Source organism: Podarcis gaigeae (genome assembly GCF_964106915.1).
Source record: "Podarcis gaigeae genome assembly, chromosome: 5".
In the NCBI taxonomy this organism is placed as follows: domain Eukaryota; kingdom Metazoa; phylum Chordata; class Lepidosauria; order Squamata; family Lacertidae; genus Podarcis; species Podarcis gaigeae.
In genome coordinates this window covers 4191799-4210745 of record NC_139681.1, presented here as the reverse complement: position 1 = coordinate 4210745, position 18947 = coordinate 4191799, and the positions used below count along the sequence as shown (strand labels likewise).

The 18947-nt window shown below is 45.4% G+C and overlaps 1 protein-coding gene across 3 annotated transcripts in view; it reads left to right on the top strand.

Moving 5' to 3' along the window:
- The window catches only part of PARVB (parvin beta), a 38499-nt gene that overhangs the window by 11024 nt on the left and 8528 nt on the right, over nucleotides 1–18947 (top strand). For 2 of the 3 annotated variants that reach the window (XM_083738901.1, XM_083738900.1), the window contains exons 2-9: nucleotides 6432–6521; nucleotides 9392–9462; nucleotides 11122–11224; nucleotides 12725–12865; nucleotides 13738–13853; nucleotides 15503–15561; nucleotides 16789–16808; nucleotides 17745–17806. In XM_083738901.1, the coding sequence (XP_083595027.1) occupies nucleotides 6432–6521; nucleotides 9392–9462; nucleotides 11122–11224; nucleotides 12725–12865; nucleotides 13738–13853; nucleotides 15503–15561; nucleotides 16789–16808; nucleotides 17745–17806 (662 nt within the window). Of the gene's footprint in view, nucleotides 1–1920; nucleotides 2037–6431; nucleotides 6522–9391; nucleotides 9463–11121; nucleotides 11225–12724; nucleotides 12866–13737; nucleotides 13854–15502; nucleotides 15562–16788; nucleotides 16809–17744; nucleotides 17807–18947 lie in introns of those variants that run through there. The other variant, XM_083738902.1, reaches the window with a different exon arrangement.

Here is an 18947-nt window from a genome sequence, read left to right as displayed (position 1 = left end):
TGCGACTCTCCAAGAGGACAGCAACTACCCTTTATGCTCTCCTAAAAGCCAAGCAGTGCACCATTGTGGCTTCACTTAGGCGGAAGATACTGTGTCCTCTGTCCCATAATTAGCCGCTCTATTCAACATCATCATGACAGCTGCTGTTTTCCAATACTGCGAGGTTCAGACCTTGGATCAGAAATAACTGCAGCTAAAATTAAATAGCAGTTATCATCCGGCTTCCTTTTCCAAGCAGCCAGACTGCTGATGGCCATTAAGAAGAAACTTGATTGTTAGGATATAGAAAGCGGCTGCAGCCAACTTCAAAGTGCTGCTGGCTTTGAACTTCAGGGTTTTTCGTCTGCTGTAGACAGGGAAATTGCAGCTTGTTTGTCTAAGAGTATTTTGTAAGGTGTGATTAAAAGGGAGGAAGGGGTTAAAAGCAATTTTTAAACATAGAATGGTAGAGTTGGAAGGGACCCTGAAGAGCCACTAGTCCAACCCCCTTCAATGCAGGAATATGCAGCCATCCCATATGGGGATTGAACCTGCAACCTTGGGGTTGTCAGCAGCACCCTGTAGCCAACTTCTCATATTAAGGGTATCTGAGGCCTAATTCCCTGTGCTGTTATGTTAACATAGAGAGGACGGAACCATGACAGTTGCCCCATGACTGCCATTCCTTCATCCATCTGTTACTGGAGCCTGGTGCGGTGGTGATGGCAAATAATTTTATTATCTATTCATTTTTAAAATAAGAAATATTGCCCTTCAATGTAAGTATTTCCAGGGGAGCGCACAATGTTAAAATTATTTAAAACTGATCTCCAAGAGACAGTTGCTGGTGTCATCAACATCTCAACCTCCAGATGTTGTTGGGCTCCAAGTCCCATCGCTTCAGACCATGGACCAGGCTGGCTGGGGCGGAGGGAAGGAGCCGACTCGGTTCCTAAGGGCTCCCACAGAATTCTGTGCGACATAATAAGCAGGCTGTAACTTGAACTTGGTCCAGATGGTGCTGAACCTCCTCCTTCCACCGAGGGACACCTGGGGCAGAGAGTAGGTTGGTGCCCTTGAGTGGTGTAATAGTTAGAGGGTTGGACTAGGACCTGGCAGACACGGCTTCAAATCCCCACATGGCCCCAAACCCTAAAATGTATTTTATATAATCGACTTCTTATTTTCATTTCTGTTCTTTGTATATTGTATTGTTGTTTTATTGCTATGGCCGATGGCCGACGCAAATAAAGATTCACTCCTTCATTCCCCACATGGCCACTGGGTGACCTTGGGGGCCACTGTCTCTCAGCCTAACCTACCTCACAGGGTTGTTGCCTGGATTGAAGGAGAAGGGGCAGACATTGTACACCACCTTGAGCTCCTTGGAGAAAAAAGAGAGAGATAAACGGAGTGAATGAATGAATAAAAAGTAGGTTTCTCCTACAGCAAATGGTTGATATCTCGGTGCATGTGGGTGGGGGAATAAAACGGGTTGCTATGGCTGGGGAGCGGGGGGACTCTTGTAGTAAAGGCACAGGCTCCCCTCAGTTTTTCGCACCCTGGGCAGCCTCCACACCCAGAAACCCCACGGAGGTGAAAGTGTGATGTGGGGCAGTTGCAGAGGCGCTCTTGCACCCCAGAGGTCTTTGCAACGCTCAGAGCCAGGCTCTCCACACAGCATAATGACAGACTTACCTCACAAACCGGCAGCAAGAGGAGAAGGGCCTCCTCCCTCTGTTCAGGCTCGGAGAAAGTGGTGGAGGATTTGGCTGTGGTGCTGGCAGCCCGTTCTTCGTGCGTTTTGCCCTGCCCTGCCATGTGCTTCTCTTCCACCCTCCTCTTCCCACCCCTCGCAACTGCTGCTGCCCGGCCGTCTCCTCCCATGTCACTGCGACCAAATTAACCCAGGCTTGCAGGTCAGTCCCTGTCCATCTGCCTCCCTCCTTTTTAGACATTTGGGACTGTCCAAGGCTGGTCTGCAGCAATACGTAGCCTTACATTCCAAGGGGCTGGAATGGCAGGCCTGCTTTGTAAAAAACGCAAGAAAACAGGAGGTAGGAAAATGTGTGACTCTCCACTAACACCCCCCCCCCAACTTTTAGAACTACCTGCATGGAAGAGGAATATTTCCTGGCGGTGAACTTAACTTTTCTGTCCCAGAGCAAGTGGTAATGTGATGAGGTTTGGGAGTTTTCTTCATTGGGACATTTGATGCTCTCCTTGCCAGCTTAGTGCTTAGTTCAGAAATAGAGCACAGCTCAGCAGTCTTGGCAAGTGGGATTTAAAAATAAAAATAAAATAAAATTAAGGACAGAGCATATTCTCTCTCTCCCCCACACCTGCCTGCTCTTTGTTGAATTGCAGAATGGGGAGGATCATTGGGCATGATTTATTTTTAGTTCCACATTTTAGTTCCTCTGCCAGCTTCCAAGTCCAAGGGGGTGTTTGGGAAATGCAGGACACGATCTGTTCCAGAGATTGCAAATAGTTGAAGGTGGGGCGGGAGGGGAAGAGAAACCGAGGCCATTGATTTCAACAATAGAAAATGAGCTTGCTGATAACGACTGTATCAAAATGCGCTGTAATATGAGCCTGAGAGCATGCTTTGCGGTGGCGCAGTGATGCTAGATTGGCTCCGTCCGCACTCTTTGTTTGCTGGCACAACAACAACACTTCAGGTTAACTAGAGCTGTGTGTGCAAGTCTGTCCAAGTGCAGAGATATCACTGGTGTTGGACCCAGAACTAAGGCTATTTAAACGTGCATCGTCATGATGTGATGATCACGTTTGCAGCAGTTGTTTATATTATATGCGTAGGATTGCCACCTGAGCAGAAAGATCTGTTCCCATGGCTCTGGACCTGAAAAATACAGCATTCTGGCCTTCTGATGTTGGCAGAACAAGGCATAGGAGCAGGAGTTGGTTAAAGAGTTGGCAAACACCACCTTGAAATCCTTCATTGGTCTTAGTTTATAGCCATAACATTTTCCATGTATTTCCCTCCTCAAGCAGTTTTTGGGCTTGAAGCAATTACTCTAAGGCAAAACACTTTTGAGGGAGCTAAAGTTAGACTTGCTAAGAAATCAGCATTGAAATCGGCAGAGTGGGATCGGTAAGAAATGGATATTTGCTGGGCCATTTTTGAAGTTTACAAACGTTTCGAACCCATTACTGGTTACATGCCAGGATGCAGTTTTGCTGACCAGTGCCATAAAATAATAGTTGGCAATTTTGCTTCTGTTTCTTTAGCAAAATTATGCTGTAGAAACAAGGAGCTTCATTTTATTTCAGAACCCCCAGTTGCAAACTTCATCTGGCAAGCTGTTTGGAGGCCCAGTGGATTTTAAAAGGCCCACATGCAAAGTGCAGGATTGGCTTTGTGGTCTGTGCCTCATTCTTGAGGAATCCAGATATGCTTCATATCCTGCCATAATTTGGAATGAGCTCACATTTGAGTACAGTCATGAGGAAACCTGCTGTTAAATCATTGTACGCTCATCCCCTAGGGACTTGGTTTTGGCGTCCAGCACAAACGTTGCGTGTCTGTTATAAGAATTATAATTCTCATCCATTCAGCATGTTGGCAAATGGAGGTGTTCCGTTATTGTTGGAGATGTTCTCTGCTCCCGAGTAATCCAACAGCAGGAAAAAGGCGGCGTATTTGCTCACTGCCCCCCTCCAGTGTCCAATATATGGGAGAGGAAGGTTAGAGTTGAGTGGATGTTTGAACGTAGAAATGGAAACATACAATTGTAGACTTGGAAGAGACTCCAGGGATCATTTAGTTCAACACACTGTGATGCACCAATCTCAACATCCATTTTGAAACCATACCAGACGCTGCTTACCTTTGTAAATGTGCTAGCAGTTTTATTGATGCACCACTCAGAGGAATAGATTGCTCTTCTGAAATTTTAAACCAACAAGCTTGCTGGACTCATACATGGCTGTGCGCCTCATTATATGGGCCAACTAGTCTCTCTTGTTTTCCCATTTAAATCTCCTTATTCAACTTGTGCTAATTAGGGCAGCAAATAATTGGTGTGAAGTACAAAGCACTGTGAACACTTGACAGCTCATGTTCTCTCTCCCCTTCCCACTCTGCAGAGCATCCTAGGAGACTTTTGCCCTCTTCACTCAGTGTTAGAAACTGAGGTATGAAAGCAAGGAGCTAAATGGCACCTTAAACCTCTGTTACGGGCGCAACAACGGAATGTCTAGGCGCACTTTTTAATAACAAGAATACAAAGCTGAAAATGAAGGCACTTAAGCTAAAGTCTTATGTTCATTTTTCACATGATCTGGTTCTTCCCCAGCCCACCCCCCTACTACTCTTAAGAGCAGGGGTCAACAAACTTTTTCAGCAGGGGGCCGGTCCACTGTCCCTCAGACCTTGTGGGGGGTGGCTGGACCAAATGTTTTTTGGGGGTGGGAAATGAACGAATTCCTATGCCCTACAAATAATCCAGAGATGCATTTTAAGTAAAAGGACACATTCTACTCATGTAAAAACACACTGATTCCTGGATCGTCCGCGGGCCGGATTGAGAAGGCGATTGGGCTGCATCCAGCCCCCGGGCCTTAGGTTGCCTACCCTTGCTTAAGAGGGTCTCTTCTCCAGTCTTCAGAGAGTGGGGCGGGGGGGGGGGGGCAGAAAAAGGTCCTTGCCTTCCACTCTGCAGTTTTAATCTGAAATCTGTGCCCAGAGCTCAGAAACTGCTTGCGCTAATGAAATTCCCTGTCACATAATGCGCCTAGAACAATGGGAGTTTCGAACACTGCCTTCATTTCAGCCTGAAGGTCTACAGAACTTGTAAGCACCTTTTAAGTACGGAAAGTAGGGTTTTCACAGTCGCTCTCACTCTGCCCTCCTGCTAAATAACTTTATTTTAAAAGGCGCTTTCAGACTTTCAGGTGAAAATGTGGAACAGTCCAGCCACTGCACTGATCCAGAATGCCCGGGAAGGAATTTCTTGTTTGAATGGGCTGCCATGCTGAAAATCAACCTGCAGGTGGAATGCGGGCCTGCCAGGGAGGAGGAGGTGATTTGTGACATGGGACGCTTTAAAATTATCCATTTCCTTATCGCCTTCTGCACACAGATCTCATGGAGATGTATGAGATACAATGGAAACAGTTAAAAGCAACTTAGAAAACTGAGCAGTTTCCCTACTTCCATGTGTTTTGAGGTGTACAGTTCTGGAACAAATGATACTGTACACTACACACAAACACACACACACATATACCCTTACTCCCTGGTGAGACTCAAGGTAACTTAGCAATAAAAACAAAAACTGTTCAAAACATAGAAAAACACACACACTTTCTTGTATGTTTTAATTGCCTTACTACAGAACTAGATGTGATGACACATAGTTGTCACTAACAATGGCAAGCTACTTTTATTTGTTTGTTTGTACCCTGCCCAGGGATGCCAACTTGAATAAAATACTGCGGGGGGCCAAGGTAAGCTCCGCCCCGCATAATCGATCCCATGATGCAGTGCACACACACTATTTGAATGGGAATGCCCATCAAAGCCACCCAGAGTGGCTGGGGAAACCTAGCCAGATGGGTGGGGTATAAATAAAAAAAATGTTATTAAATTATTAATTTTTTTATTGTGGGGGCCAAAGCCCCCATGGTCCTTAGGAGTTGGCTCCTATGAACCCACCCATCTGTAATAATTAGCTATGAAACTATGTGCTGTGATGTCCTCATGTTTTTCCCTATCCTAGTTCCAGGTGGAATCTAGATACATATAAAAAAAGGTTCTAAACATCGCCATCTAGTGCCTTTGCAGTTAAAACACACTTAAAACGTTTTATTTGCAGCTGTATAGCTGAGTCTTGTGCCGTAGTTAAGTCAACTTGATGTTTACTAAAGAACTGCTAAATAGCACTTACTTGTCAGCTTTGACCTCACTCAAAAGGAGCTTCAACTACCTTGTGTGTTGTGTGTTGTGACATCATCTCTCCAGTGCGTCATCTGATGGCTCCGGATCATGGGAGGGGGAATGAAGCGAAGGGAGAAATAGTCTCTGGCTGTGTACACACCATACATTTAAAGCACATTCCCCGCACCCCCGAATCCCAGGAATTGTAGTTTGTTAAGGGTGCTGGGAATGGTAGTTTTGTGTGTGTGTGTGGGGGGGTACGCTACAGTTCCCAGGGTTCTTTGCAGGTGGGGGTGTGTGCTTTAAATGTCTTGTGTTTACACAGCCTCAAAAAGGCAGCTGCGGATTAGGAGGGCTGCAAACAGCCACAAAAGAGAGAGAGAGTTTCTGTGTGTTTGTGTGTGTGAGAGCAGGGGAGCTATTCACTAAAACAATTACATTCCAGTGCAAAAATGAACCTGAGGAATGTTTGGCTCTACTCTGAATAAAAGTGAAGCAAATGGACAAACTGTGCATTTACTAATGTCTGTTGGGTTTCCCTTTTTTCCAGTGACTGACCTGCAAGAAGAGGGTAAAAATGCTATCAACGCGCCGATGTCCCCTGCTCTCCCTGATCTGCACCCGGAAGATACTTTACTCGGTACAGTATATAAATGCTACTTGTGGATTAAGAGGTCTAAACAAAAGAGCTTCAGTTACTGTGAGGAGGAGAACAGAGGGATCAGGCTTGACATAATCCATCTGGAAGAGTGCCAGTCAAGTGCTGGAGTTTTGTGGCGCAGCTTCGCTGACTTTTCCATCATTTGAGGTGGAGTCCCAGCATGCACTTCTTTCCCTCATTTTAAAATACAGCGCTGCATGGCAGTGTCTGATGAAAAAGCACTGCAGTTCCACAATCAACATGATTGACTGGAACAGGAGTGCTAGCATTGCGACCAGGAAAGCTAATGTAATGTCTGAACGCAGCCTGAGAATCAGGGGGGAAGCCCTGACAATACAATGGAGTGACTGGAACAGGAGACTATTGTCTGGGGAGGTCACTTCCTGGTTCACGCTGGAGAAGCTATTTTTAAATGTTTCCCAAGAGGAGCAGAGTGACACCAATGGTGAAATCCAGGATTTTAATCTGGCTGGGATTGGGCAACTGTGTGCTCATTCCACTCGCTCTCAAAACACTAGTAGTGGCAAAAAGAGCAACACTCCTTTTCTTTGCATCCCAGTTCTTATTTAATGTAAAGCGATTTAAAAAATAAAAACCCATGGCATTGCCTGCTAATGCAAACTCCAAGCCAAATGCAAAAGGGCCAGTGACTGCGGAAGAGCTGATTTACAACACCCCTGCAGTGTTGTGCAACCTCAGTGTGTTACACCTCTGCATTGTTATCCATGACTCTTATCTCCCATTTTTGTGTGTTTTGCTAGAGGAGAAGCATCTACAACAGCCCTTTCATTTTAAGTTTTCCCTGGCCCAGCTGAACAGTCCATCATTATTGTGAATTGTGATGTGTTAGGTTGTTTCTTTTGCATGCTGAATGTTGTACTGTTGTTTTGTTGTGTATTAACTTGGCGTTAATTTAATTAGTGTGGTGGCATATACAGTAAGTACTTTACATAGATAGATAGATAGATAAATCAATAAATACTGCATAGTTTGTTGGCATACCTCTATTGCAGGCTTGAGGGCTGGGCTAAGAGACAGTAGCTTTCAGCAGCCCTAGGATGCAGTCCAGTGTTGTTGTTTTCAGGTGAGAGATGGGGTTCCTTATATTGCCTCCCAGGCCAACCAAATAATCAGTTGCTTGACGTAGCCTCGTGCTCCATTGACTCACAGACTGGTTGCACTTTTAAATGTTCAGAAAAAGTGCACATGATGTTCCAAGATAGAGTAGGAAATCTTGTCCCTCGTGCTAACTCCCTGTCCCCCAGATAACACACGCATGTTGGGAAAAGACTGCAACTTTTTGCTGCAGGGCCCATTCATATAACTCTGAATAGATTCAGCATCATAAGGATATCAACTGAATGAGTCTGCTAGAACCATGCCTTGTGCCCCTCTTCTTTTAAAAAGAAGAAAGGGATATACATTTATGGACCTCTCTGGGAAGCATATTCTATGATACAGCAAATATTTCTTGCTCATCACCACAGAGCGTTGTAAAACATGGATAAGTATACATTTATTTAAGATAAGAACAAAGTTAAAATAGACACCCGGGAATTACACTTACTTTGAGTTTAATCAAATTAATGAGTCACCTTTATAGTCCACTGCCATTTGATTCAAAGTACTTGCTCGGATTTCTTGGCAAGAAAAAAACTCATTTTTAGCAAAAGCAAGGCTTAAGTGTCGAAGGAAGCTTCCTTGTGCGAACCCCCAGCCAGGTTTGGGAACGGCATGTGCACCTTGGCTTCTGCATTCTGCTGTGCTCTGCATCTGCACTGCGGAGGGGGGAAGGGGAGGCCCCTTGGCGCCCTGTTTCAGCATCCAGCTGCAGCCGTGAATCCTCAGCCATGGGGCAACACCATGCTTATTGTGTGACAGCCTCTGGACTAGAGCCACTCTGTCCAGGGGTATGTTCATTAGCCATGGTATTGGAAAGTGCCTTCAGGCAGATTCACTCTCACCCTCTCTTCTTCTTCTTCTTCTTCTTCTTCTTCTTCTTCTTCTTCTTCTTCTCCTTCTCCTTCTTCTTCTTCTTCTCCTGCTCCTCCTCCTCTTCTTTTTAAAAAGAAACAAAGATCTTAGTAACCCACTCCACAAGACTTTCGTGAGGACAACGAAATACAGTGGTACTGTGGTTCTCAAACTTAATCTGTCCTGGGAGTCCGTTCGACTCCTGAAATAGTTCGAAAACCAAGGCATGGCTTCCAATTGGCTGCAGGAGCTTCCTGCACTCAAGCGGAAGCCATGTTGGATGTTCACCTTCTGAAAAACATTCACAAACTGGAACACTCACATTCAGGTTTTTAAGTGTTCAGGAGCTGATTCGTTTGGCAGCCAAACCATTCAGGAACCAAGGTTTGACTGTACGGAAAATAAAACATGCTTTGTGAGTTTATTATAGGACTCCCAAGTCCACTGACACAGTAAGTTTTCCATTGGAGCAGAGTTGCAGTCCTCACTCTCTGCCATCTTAAGACAATAAAGAAAAGGGTTCTGGCTGGATGATGAAAAAGGAACTGATCACCCACTTGCCGCTCTGAGGAGCTGTGCCTTGAGGACTAGAAGGGTCAGGTCACTGTGTTGCAGGCCGTGTGATCGAAAGGCCCGTTCACAAAAGGGTGCAGCCAGTTTAACTTTGAGGAAACTAGCCCTGTGTGATCTTGCATCCTTCGACATGTCACGTCCCCGTGATGGCTTGATATTGCTTCTAACTTTGTACCATGACTGGGTTCTTCCGCTTATGAATCAGGCCGCATCTGGCTTTTGAGAACCCGTCTCCAAGGCAGTGTGCTTGTGTTTGTGTCCCCTGATGGCTCTAACTCAGCGCTTGTCTTCTAAACCGGCAGAGGAGAATGAAGAACGCACCATGATTGATCCCAACTCAAAGGAGGAAGCCAAATTTAAAGAACTCATCAAGGTAAGGGCTTCATTGATTAGTAGCTTTGCCTTTCTCTGCTGCGAGAACACACACACTTTTCCAAATTGGAGTGGAAAACTGGCTGGATTTGCAGCTGCTGCCTGCCTGGAGGTGGTAGAAAGGACAGTACTATTTCAGATTCAATGCAGGCAGGAAAATCACATTTTTAATGCACCCCCCCCATTAAAAAACAAAATTGCACAGACAGGAAAGTTGCAGCATTTCTGTGAATCATTCTCTGTGACTTTGGTTCCACAGAAGGAGTCCCCATCAAGTTGGAGATAAAAGTGCGTCCTGAGAAACGAAGCTATTGATATCTGGCGGTGATACCTTCCAAAGCAAGGTCCCCAAAAATGCAGCTTAGTCTGTACAGTGGTAGCTTGGTTTACAACCATAATCTGTTCCGGAGGTCCGGTTGTAAACCAAAACAGGTTGTAACCCAAGGTGCGCTTTTGCCAATGGGGCCTCCCCCCCAAAAAAAAGGGTTGTCATCCAAAAAAAGGGACACGCACTTCCGGGTTTGATGTGGTTGTATTCCAAAACGGTTGTAATCCAAAATGGTTACAAACCAAGGCACCACTGTATTTGTCTGTCGCCGGAGGAAGCAAGTGGGCGGTAGATTCAGAGCTGCCGGCACTGTGTGTGTTTGGAGATGATTAGAACATTAACTGTCATAGCTTTGGACAAGACCAACTGTAGAATCAAGTGCAGAACAGAAAGAGAATATCTTCTTAATGGGCTAAAGGAAGTTCTCCCTGGGGTTATCAGTAATAGCTGACTTGCAAGTTTTTCCATAACTTGGAAGGTAGCTCAGATGGAATAACAGGATCATTTTTAATTAAATAGCTTAGACTAGTTTGAAAGAACTGGTGGCAGTCAATAGAATGCATCTTGAATTAAGTTCTGTAGTGCACAATCTATTGCACAATGGCTTTGCAAATCTTTTTGGAATTATGCACACCCAAGTAATTTACAGAACTTCAGGACTGGCAAATCACCTTGCCTGAAAAATCTTATCTCTTTGCACAGAGCCATAACTTAGCCACCCATAAGCTGTCTTTTATTTAGACCTCTTAATCCACAAGTAGCATTTATATACTGTACCGAGTAAAGTATCTTCCGGGTACAGATCAGGGAGAACAGGGGACATCAGTGTGTTGATAGCATTTTTACCCTCTTCTTGCAGGTCAGTCACTGAAAAAAAAAAAAAAAAGAAACCCAGAAGACATTAGTAAATTCCCAGTTTGTCCATTTGCTTCGCTGATACTGATATTTTTAGTTGGTTCACTAGGGTATAGATCAGGGATGAGGAACTAGGTCTAGTTGGTGAGCCAGATGGTTATCTCCCCACCTTTTGTGGGCTAAGTTCTGACTGGTGGGTGGAGCTGCCCACCTGTCAATCACTTGATGTTGCAGTGACATCAGACGATCCTTTTTTGCCTGCATGGGGCTTGCAAGTGTTTTGCAAGGTGCTATTTTTGTGAAATGCAGCCAAAGAATTTAATTCCAATACAGGAAATCTGGCACCATAATAAATTTCTTAGTTTCCCAGAAAAGTCTGCTTGACTTGAGCCCCCCCCCCCTTAAAAAGATAGAAACGAAATAATTGTATTAGGACCAACCAAGTAACCAAGTAATGTCTTTTCTTTATTGTGCCAGGTTTTAATTGACTGGATAAATGATGTCCTGGTTGAAGAAAGAATCATTGTCAAGCAACTTGAGGAGGATGTCTATGATGGGCAGGTGCTACAGAAGCTCTTGGGTGAGTGGCGGCTGTAGGCAGGTGGCAGTGGACTGAGGGCTGGAGCTGGACCGAGGGGAATCTGGGTTTGAATCACCACTCAGCCATGTTGGTCGCTGAGGAAAAACAGGCTTTGCTAAACCAAAAGGGCTGTGTTTTGGACTTGAGACTAATGAAAAGGAGGTAACCGTAATCTTTTGCTTCCATTTTTGATTGACCGTAGTTCGACGTTACAGTATTTCCATAGCTTCAACTGGTCAATCTTAAGTATGTTTTTTGAGGCAAGCCAACTGCGCAAACCGTGGTTTGAGGTTAAACATGGTCTGTCGAAACGAGCCAAGATGGGGCAAGCTTTGATTAATCAAAAAGTGGAAGCAAAAGACTTTCCCTGTGGCCATGCCAGGTGAGGAGACAGATGGTTCTCATAATGCTAAACCAGGGGTAGGCAACCTAAGGCCCAGGGGCCAGATCCGGCCCAATCATCTTCTAAATCTGGCCCATGGACAATCTGGGAATCAGCATGTTTTTACATGAGTAGAATGTGTCCTTTTATTTAAAATGCATCTCTGGGTTATTTGTGGGGCATAGGAATTCATTCTTTCTTTCTTTTTCAAAATATAGTCCAGCCCCCCACAAGGCCTGAGGGACGGTGGACTGGCCACCAGCAGGGAACCAAGCCAGGAAGTTGCAGTTAACCATTCCTTGGTTAATGTATTTCAATCAAGCATGTGCATGAAGCCGCAGCTTATGATTCTTCGCTTGTTTGAAAGCCTTTAACCACCATTCCCAGTTCACGGGTAATGGGAAGCTATAGTTTACTGCCACTTGACTCTCATGAAGGGATGAGCAAAGGGGGCTTCCAGGTGCAGATCCTGGTTTATGAAGCCAGGATTTGAGTGGTGTGAACCAGGTGAATGAGACCACCTTAGTTCCTGGTCTATGACAGCTTGACCTCAGTGGTCCATGACTGATTACTGTAATATGCTTTATGTGGAGCTGCCCTTGTATCTGGTCTGGAAGCTTAACTGTTTGCAGAATGCAGGAGCCCAAATGCCTTAAGTACTGTCTGATCCCTTACACTCCACCTTGATCACGGAGATCCTCTGGTGGGTCACTCCTGGCGGTTCCCCACATCCCTGGGGTTTAGTTGGCCTCTGCTGGGGACCAACCCTTTAGTACTGCAGGCCCTGTCCTGTGGAACTCCCCAGCACTGGGCATTTGGCAGAAACCACCCCTCCCTTCTTTCAGACATGTTTTGGAAACCATCTTTGTTTATGAAATATGAATTTTCTCTTTTTAACCAATCAGATTGGATTTATTGATGTTTTTACTGGATACTTTTGTTGATTTTATTCTTATTAAAATATAAGTGTGGCTTATAACCATCTTAAAATATAAATACATTTTAATTTTAAAAAGCTGATGGGTTTGTACTTGGCCAGGTGAGGAACTGGCTGCAGGGGGTCCATGTCCCCCATCCCTGAAGAATCTTGTCTCTGCTTGTCTGTTTTCCCAACCCAGAGAAACTCGCTGGCCGTAAGCTCAACGTGGCCGAAGTGACACAGTCGGAAATAGGCCAGAAACAAAAGCTGCAGACTGTCCTGGAATCTGTCCACGATTTGCTGAGACCCCACGGCTGGGCTATCAAGTGGAACGTTGACTGTAAGAAGCTCCTCTGGGTTGGGTTTGCCGTGGCTCCAGGGCAGAAGTGCTCCCCTGCCAGCCCCTTTTGTCTCCACGCAGATAGCAAGACTGGGGAAGATCTTTGCTTGAGACCCTGGAGAGCAGCTGTCAGTCAAAGTAGACAGTACTGGTCAGGTAGAGGCACATCTGTGTAAGGCAGGCTGGTGTGATCACAGAAATCCCCCCCCCCGCCCTGGCATTGGGCAGGTTAGCAAAGGCAAAGCAGTATTCTGCAACTCGTGTAAATTATACAAAATGACTTGATTTAGCTCATTTTGCCACTCATGGGGAAGAGCAAGTTGCCATACAGGACACTGAGCCCCCCCCTCACTGCTCTTATTGAGACACCATTCTGATGTCAGTTTTCATCTGCTGTTCCCCATATGTTCCAGCATATTTTTGTAACCTGCTTTTTTCAACTCCTTGAGTGGTTTAACAGTCAATCCCTCTTGGGAATTGTAGCTCTGAGAGGGGAATAGGCACCCTTGATAAACTACAGGTCCCATAACTCTTTGGGGGAAGCCATTAATGTTTAAAGTGGTCCCATGGCGCTTTCGGTGTGTGGTTTGAATGTGAGAGAGACCTGGGGATGCAGGCAGAAGGAATCGGGGAGAAATAAAGATGCCCCCAGGTAACTTGCAGTTGCCGTGGGTGGGGGTTGGAGTGCAAAAGATGTGCCGTTCTGAAGAAGAGGCTCTGCAGAAGACTTAGCGGAGAGGCAGAGTTCTTGGGGGCCCCTGGAAGCAGAGGGTCAACCCCAGATCACCGATCCAAAACTTACCCAGAAAATGTTTTCCCTTAATTGCCTTTTAAAATTTGTGTGTCTCTAAATACCTGTGTTTCCCTCCAAGCAATCCATGGCAAGAACCTGGTGTCCATTCTCCACCTGCTGGTGGCTCTGGCGATGCACTTCCGGGCTCCCATCCGACTTCCTGAACATGTTTCTGTGCAAGTGGTTGTCGTCAGGGTAAGGGCTGTTGAAACCTTATGTATGTATTTCCTGCAGATATTATCCTGTTTTCTGAAAGTTGGTTGCACTTTTTTAGAGATCCTTCTTTCCTGAGATTGACTTGGGAAATGTGTTTTCCCAGTGGAAATATGGTACACACACCCGACTCCCAGCTGGGGAAAATGACCTGATCCCTTAGATACAGAGTGCTTTTTGGATTCCAGAAATCTGGGAGCAAAGTGGCTCTTCTGATTCTGCAGAAATCAAGGAAGGGAAAAGCAGAAAAGCAAGGGTTGGGTGCCCTTATCTTCCGTGCATGGAAGCACCCCTGTTTTTCTTGCCTGTGGCTGTTAAGAGCTGCGTACATTTCATAATTGATGAAGGTCTGTGCTATGTTTGGATTTTTTTTTTTTTTTTACTTCTGTATTGATAACAGCTGTAGCTGCAATATGCTAAATAAACCATTTGCTGATGGTGGTTGTTTTCTGTGACTTGATGTTACTTCTTAGGGACTGTGGGAGAAGAAAACAATTTGCCATAAACAGCACCAGTAGATAGATTGATGTGTAACTTTGCAAAGTCCCCAAAGGTGCAGGGCAATTTCCTTGCATCTATAAACTCTCCACAGAATGTGAGAGATTAATACATCTCCCTGTCTTCAGAGGTCTGTCTTTCATTTAAAGCTGTGGTCACTTGGGAGTGGGATGAAATTGTTTTGCTGAAGGCAAAGGAGAGTGCGCCTGACTTTGGCCTTTGCATTTTCAAAGATGCCTCCTTGCTTGATTATCTCCATTTGTTGGAGGAGGGAAAAATAAAATACTTCTGACAGGAGAAACAATCCACATAGCAACATGGTGCAAACAGGGCGTCAATCTCCTTTGTTGCTTTTAAAAGTGCAGTGTTTTAGAAAGGCACCACTAGGTGGCACAACTTTTAGGTTAAGCAGGGATTTCAGAGCCTGCACGAATGCTTTCTCTTGCTCAAGAGGAGCAAAAGAACACATATTTTAGAATGCTTCTTGGATGCATATGTATGGTAATTCGCCATGGGCCAATACAGATTCTGACAGAGAAGAAGAGTTTACAAAGGACTTTACCTTAATTTGGAACACTACTTTTATCTTTTTCTTTCTTCTTTGGAACCATCAGCTAATAATCAAGGCTGTCATCTTCTTAAGGAACTCCTGTTTGTTTTAACCAACTAACTGTTTGTTTCAGCTGTATGTAGATTTAATCAGTCACTTTGAAGAAAAAAGGGTGTTTTGATTTTTAAGATAATGCAGGTCTGATGATGTGGTAGACAAGTGGTGCGCCTCTTCTGTTTGTGAGAGAAGAGGGCCTTTTCAGAGATGGGCAACGACCACCCATAGCTTTCATTTGAATCATCATAGAATCATAGAATCATAGAGTTGGAAGAGACCACAAGGGCCATCAAGTCCAACCCCCTGCCAAGCAGGAAACACCATCAGAGCACTCCTGTCATATGGTTGTCAAGCCTCTGCTTATTTTTCATTTGTACTTTAAATGAAAAATAATGGGCACTGAGATGCTGTTATTGCTTTTACATGATTGACACCTACTTTTGTGATGGTGGCAAGCAGCCTTTTCAGTCACAGTTCAAGCAGAATTTAGTGTTGTGCCACAAACATTCTCCTTTCTGTCTTCCAGAAGCGGGAAGGTCTTCTCCAGACAGCCCAGGTCACAGAAGAGCTCACCACCACCACAGAGTAAGCCCTTCTCCTACACCAGGGGTCCCCAAACTAAGGCCTGTGGGCTGGATAAGGCCTGAGGGACTCGTTTATCTGTCCCGTGGTGACCCCTGCCGCCTGCTGCTGCCGCCCGCTCTTACCGGCGCTGCCCTGCATGGCTGCGTACTTCCGGGTCAGAGGAGCACCAGAAATAGCTTGTACACATGCGCAAGCATTATTTTCTCATGCGCAAGCATTATTTCTGGTGCACATCTGAGTTGGAGGAGGCCTGTGCAAATGCGCACTAGCTATTTCCGGTGCTCCTCTGACCCGGAAGTGTGCCGGAAATAGCGTGTGCGCATGTGTATGGGACACACTCCCGCCCCCCTGGCCCGCCGTGCGATCTGCGCTGGAGACACCGGCCTGAGGCGTGGTAAGTTTGCTGACCCCTGTCCTACCCTGAACTCATGGGGAGTGCTCAGAAAGTTCTCGCCTGGGATCATCTGGGACAGCCCCTTCCATTGTGCCCCCTAAACAGTATCTGGACCTTTGTAGACCATTGTAGTATGCACACCAGTGGTTTTCATGCTTCTCTGCCTTGAAGGAACTCCTGTGTGCTGCAGACGTTTCTGCAGACATATTCTAGGGTGTTCCCTTGGTTCAGGTGGGGCATCAGACAGGCCTGTTGGGCCTCACTGTTGCCTTGTATGAACGGAAAATAAAAGCTATGATACATCTAGTGGCCCTCCTGCCGATCTATGTTGTGTTGTTGTGGTGGGCAACCTGTCTCGGGAATGGGGGCACTTGTCCATAATTATATACTTATATAGTCATTCATTGAGTAATGCCAGGAAGACATGAAATGAAGGAGAATTCTTCAGGCATCAGAATTTCAGAGAAGGCAGAACTTGATGCCTGAAGGATGCAATCCAGCTTTGGATGCTTTGATTCAGGCAGCGATACATCTTGGGCCAGCACTGACACCCCCCCCCCCCCCCCCCGCGGAGGTGCACAAGGCCTTGGAATTCCCATGTCACCCTCCTTGGAGCTCAGATTTTAGTATAATGATAGCGGTATATAAGCAAATTGTTCTCTGGCATTATGGGGTAATAATTTTGCCTTTCATAAAAGATTGTGTAGCAAGATTGATCTTGGTCTGGGGTGTGTTGGGGGGGAAGATACCTGGGTTTTCTTATTCAGTTGTGGGCTCTTAGGAGCCCATTATTAATGCACTAACTGAGCATTTTCTAAAACTCTGATTTGCAGGATGATGATGGGTAGATTTGGTAAGTACAAGATTTTAACCCATAATAATGATCCATGTGCAGGTTTCAAAAAGCAGTAAAATAAAGTTGCATTTCAAACTAGTAATGCTGTCTCTTGTTTAGTTTGTCTCCCACAATTTAGGAGTTGCCCTTAAACCTGTTTTTGTCCAAGGTGGCACATTAAAACAATTCTCTCATTCTCCTTTTGGGCTTAGAGCAGCCTGTCTTCTTGCATCCCATTTTGCCAACTAGGACTGTACGGGACATTTTTTATGTACAGCCAAACTACAGTGTTCAGCTTATTTTCTGTTGCTGTTGATAGCTCCCACCTTCTCTGTGCTTCCAGCAAGTCCTGAAGGGACCCCTCATTCCTGCCTTGCACATGAGCTTGGGGCAATCCCACAGCTGTTATGATCTTATATATCTTGCTGGCCTCCCCTGTTCCTTGTTGCAGCAGCTTCTCTTCCTTCTTTTGCCCTCTTTGTTCTCAGTCCCAGTGCAGCTTGATCTCCACTTCCTATTTCCCATGGAACACCGTCATTTACAGTAATGGACTGAAAAATCCGGTGCAACTCCTCAACAACTGGGATTAACTTCTCAGAAGGCTATCTACGCTTGCACTCTGTGCTTATTTTCATTCATTCATTCATTTCATTTATATCCCAACTTTCCTCCATGAAGCTCAAGGTAGCATACTTGGTTCTCCCCCTTCTCATTTCATCCTCACAGCAACTTGGTGAAGTAAGTTAGGCTGTGAGTTTCATGGTTGACTGGTGAATTGAACCTTGGTCTGCCGCATCCTAGTCTGCTCCGCTAACCACTGCATAACACTGGCTTTCCCCTTGCTCAGTGAGTCCATTACTTAGATAAGTATGGAATAATGCATATCTTGCTTCTGTGAATTTTCACTAAAGCGTTTATTGATTTGTTAAAACCTTGTTCCCTTTCTCAAACCAGAGCGAGATGCTTTTGACACACTCTTTGACCACGCTCCAGATAAACTAAGTGTCGTAAAAAAGGTAACATGCCATTTGTATTTAATGGGCCAGTGGGCATTTTTTCCACTCTCTTCAGATAGCAAGGGTCTTGCTTTCACCAGGGTTCGTCTAAGGACACGAACCAGGAGCAAAGGCTTTTTAGGTGCTGGGTGATTATTGCAAGATGCCTACTCCTCACGATTACAACTTGTTTGCAGCTGCCACATTAAGTTGCTGGCACAAAAATCCCAGCCTGTATTTGCCCTCTATTTACTGTTTCTGACAAAGATCTCTGTCATGTTTCTGAGAATGGGTGTTTTTCCTGGGATGAAAAACTTAAAACTGACCAGCAACCTGGATGAAGCAAAAAAGTGCCTCTCGCTCAGCTGATAGCCCTTCCTTTGCTGAACTCCACTTCTCCGTCCTTTCTGCACTTTGACCCCTGACCACAAGAGGGAAACCTATTTTGGCCTGAGGGCCACCTCCCCTTCTGGTCTTCTGGGCAGCCACTTGCCAAGGGTGGCTGTGTCCAAAGGAAGAGGGGGGTGGAGCAGCAAATGCAACTTTTACATTTTGTACAGTAGGCGAGTTTCTACGCCCACTCACTCACTCACTCGCCCCTCCATCCTCACAAGCAAGAGACATTAATCAAAGGACAGTCAGGCAAAAACACTCAAGATCCGAGCTGCAGAGGCGTGTAATAAAGTTTTGCCTTAGGCAGTTTGTAGAGTCCTGAGGATTTACATTCTTCCTCCCTCCCTGTTGCTTGTGGATGAGTCTGTCGACTAAGGAACTTTCTTGTGCTTAAAAATGTTTAAAAGCAAGCCTCCTCGGAAGGTCCAGGTTGCCTTTCATCAGACGCTTCCAGAGCACGACATTTCCCCACGGGAGCAGCATGCTGGAGAATGCCACCAGAGGCTGCTTGCATGGGCAAAAGACACTTAATGTGAATCAGTCCCCGTTCCATTGAATTCCAAATATAATAAACCTGCCAAAGTTTCCTTCTGCATGAGCACAAGGTTTACAAATGGGTGGTTTTGTATTGTGAATGTGTTTACGTTCCTTCTTAGAAGTGTAAAATGAATAGCGGTGCGGTCCTAGGCATGCCAGTAGATGGGCTTAGGGTTGCAGCCTTAGTCTGCATATCGGTTGCTTATTGATTTCCTCACCTGCTGTGTGTCCT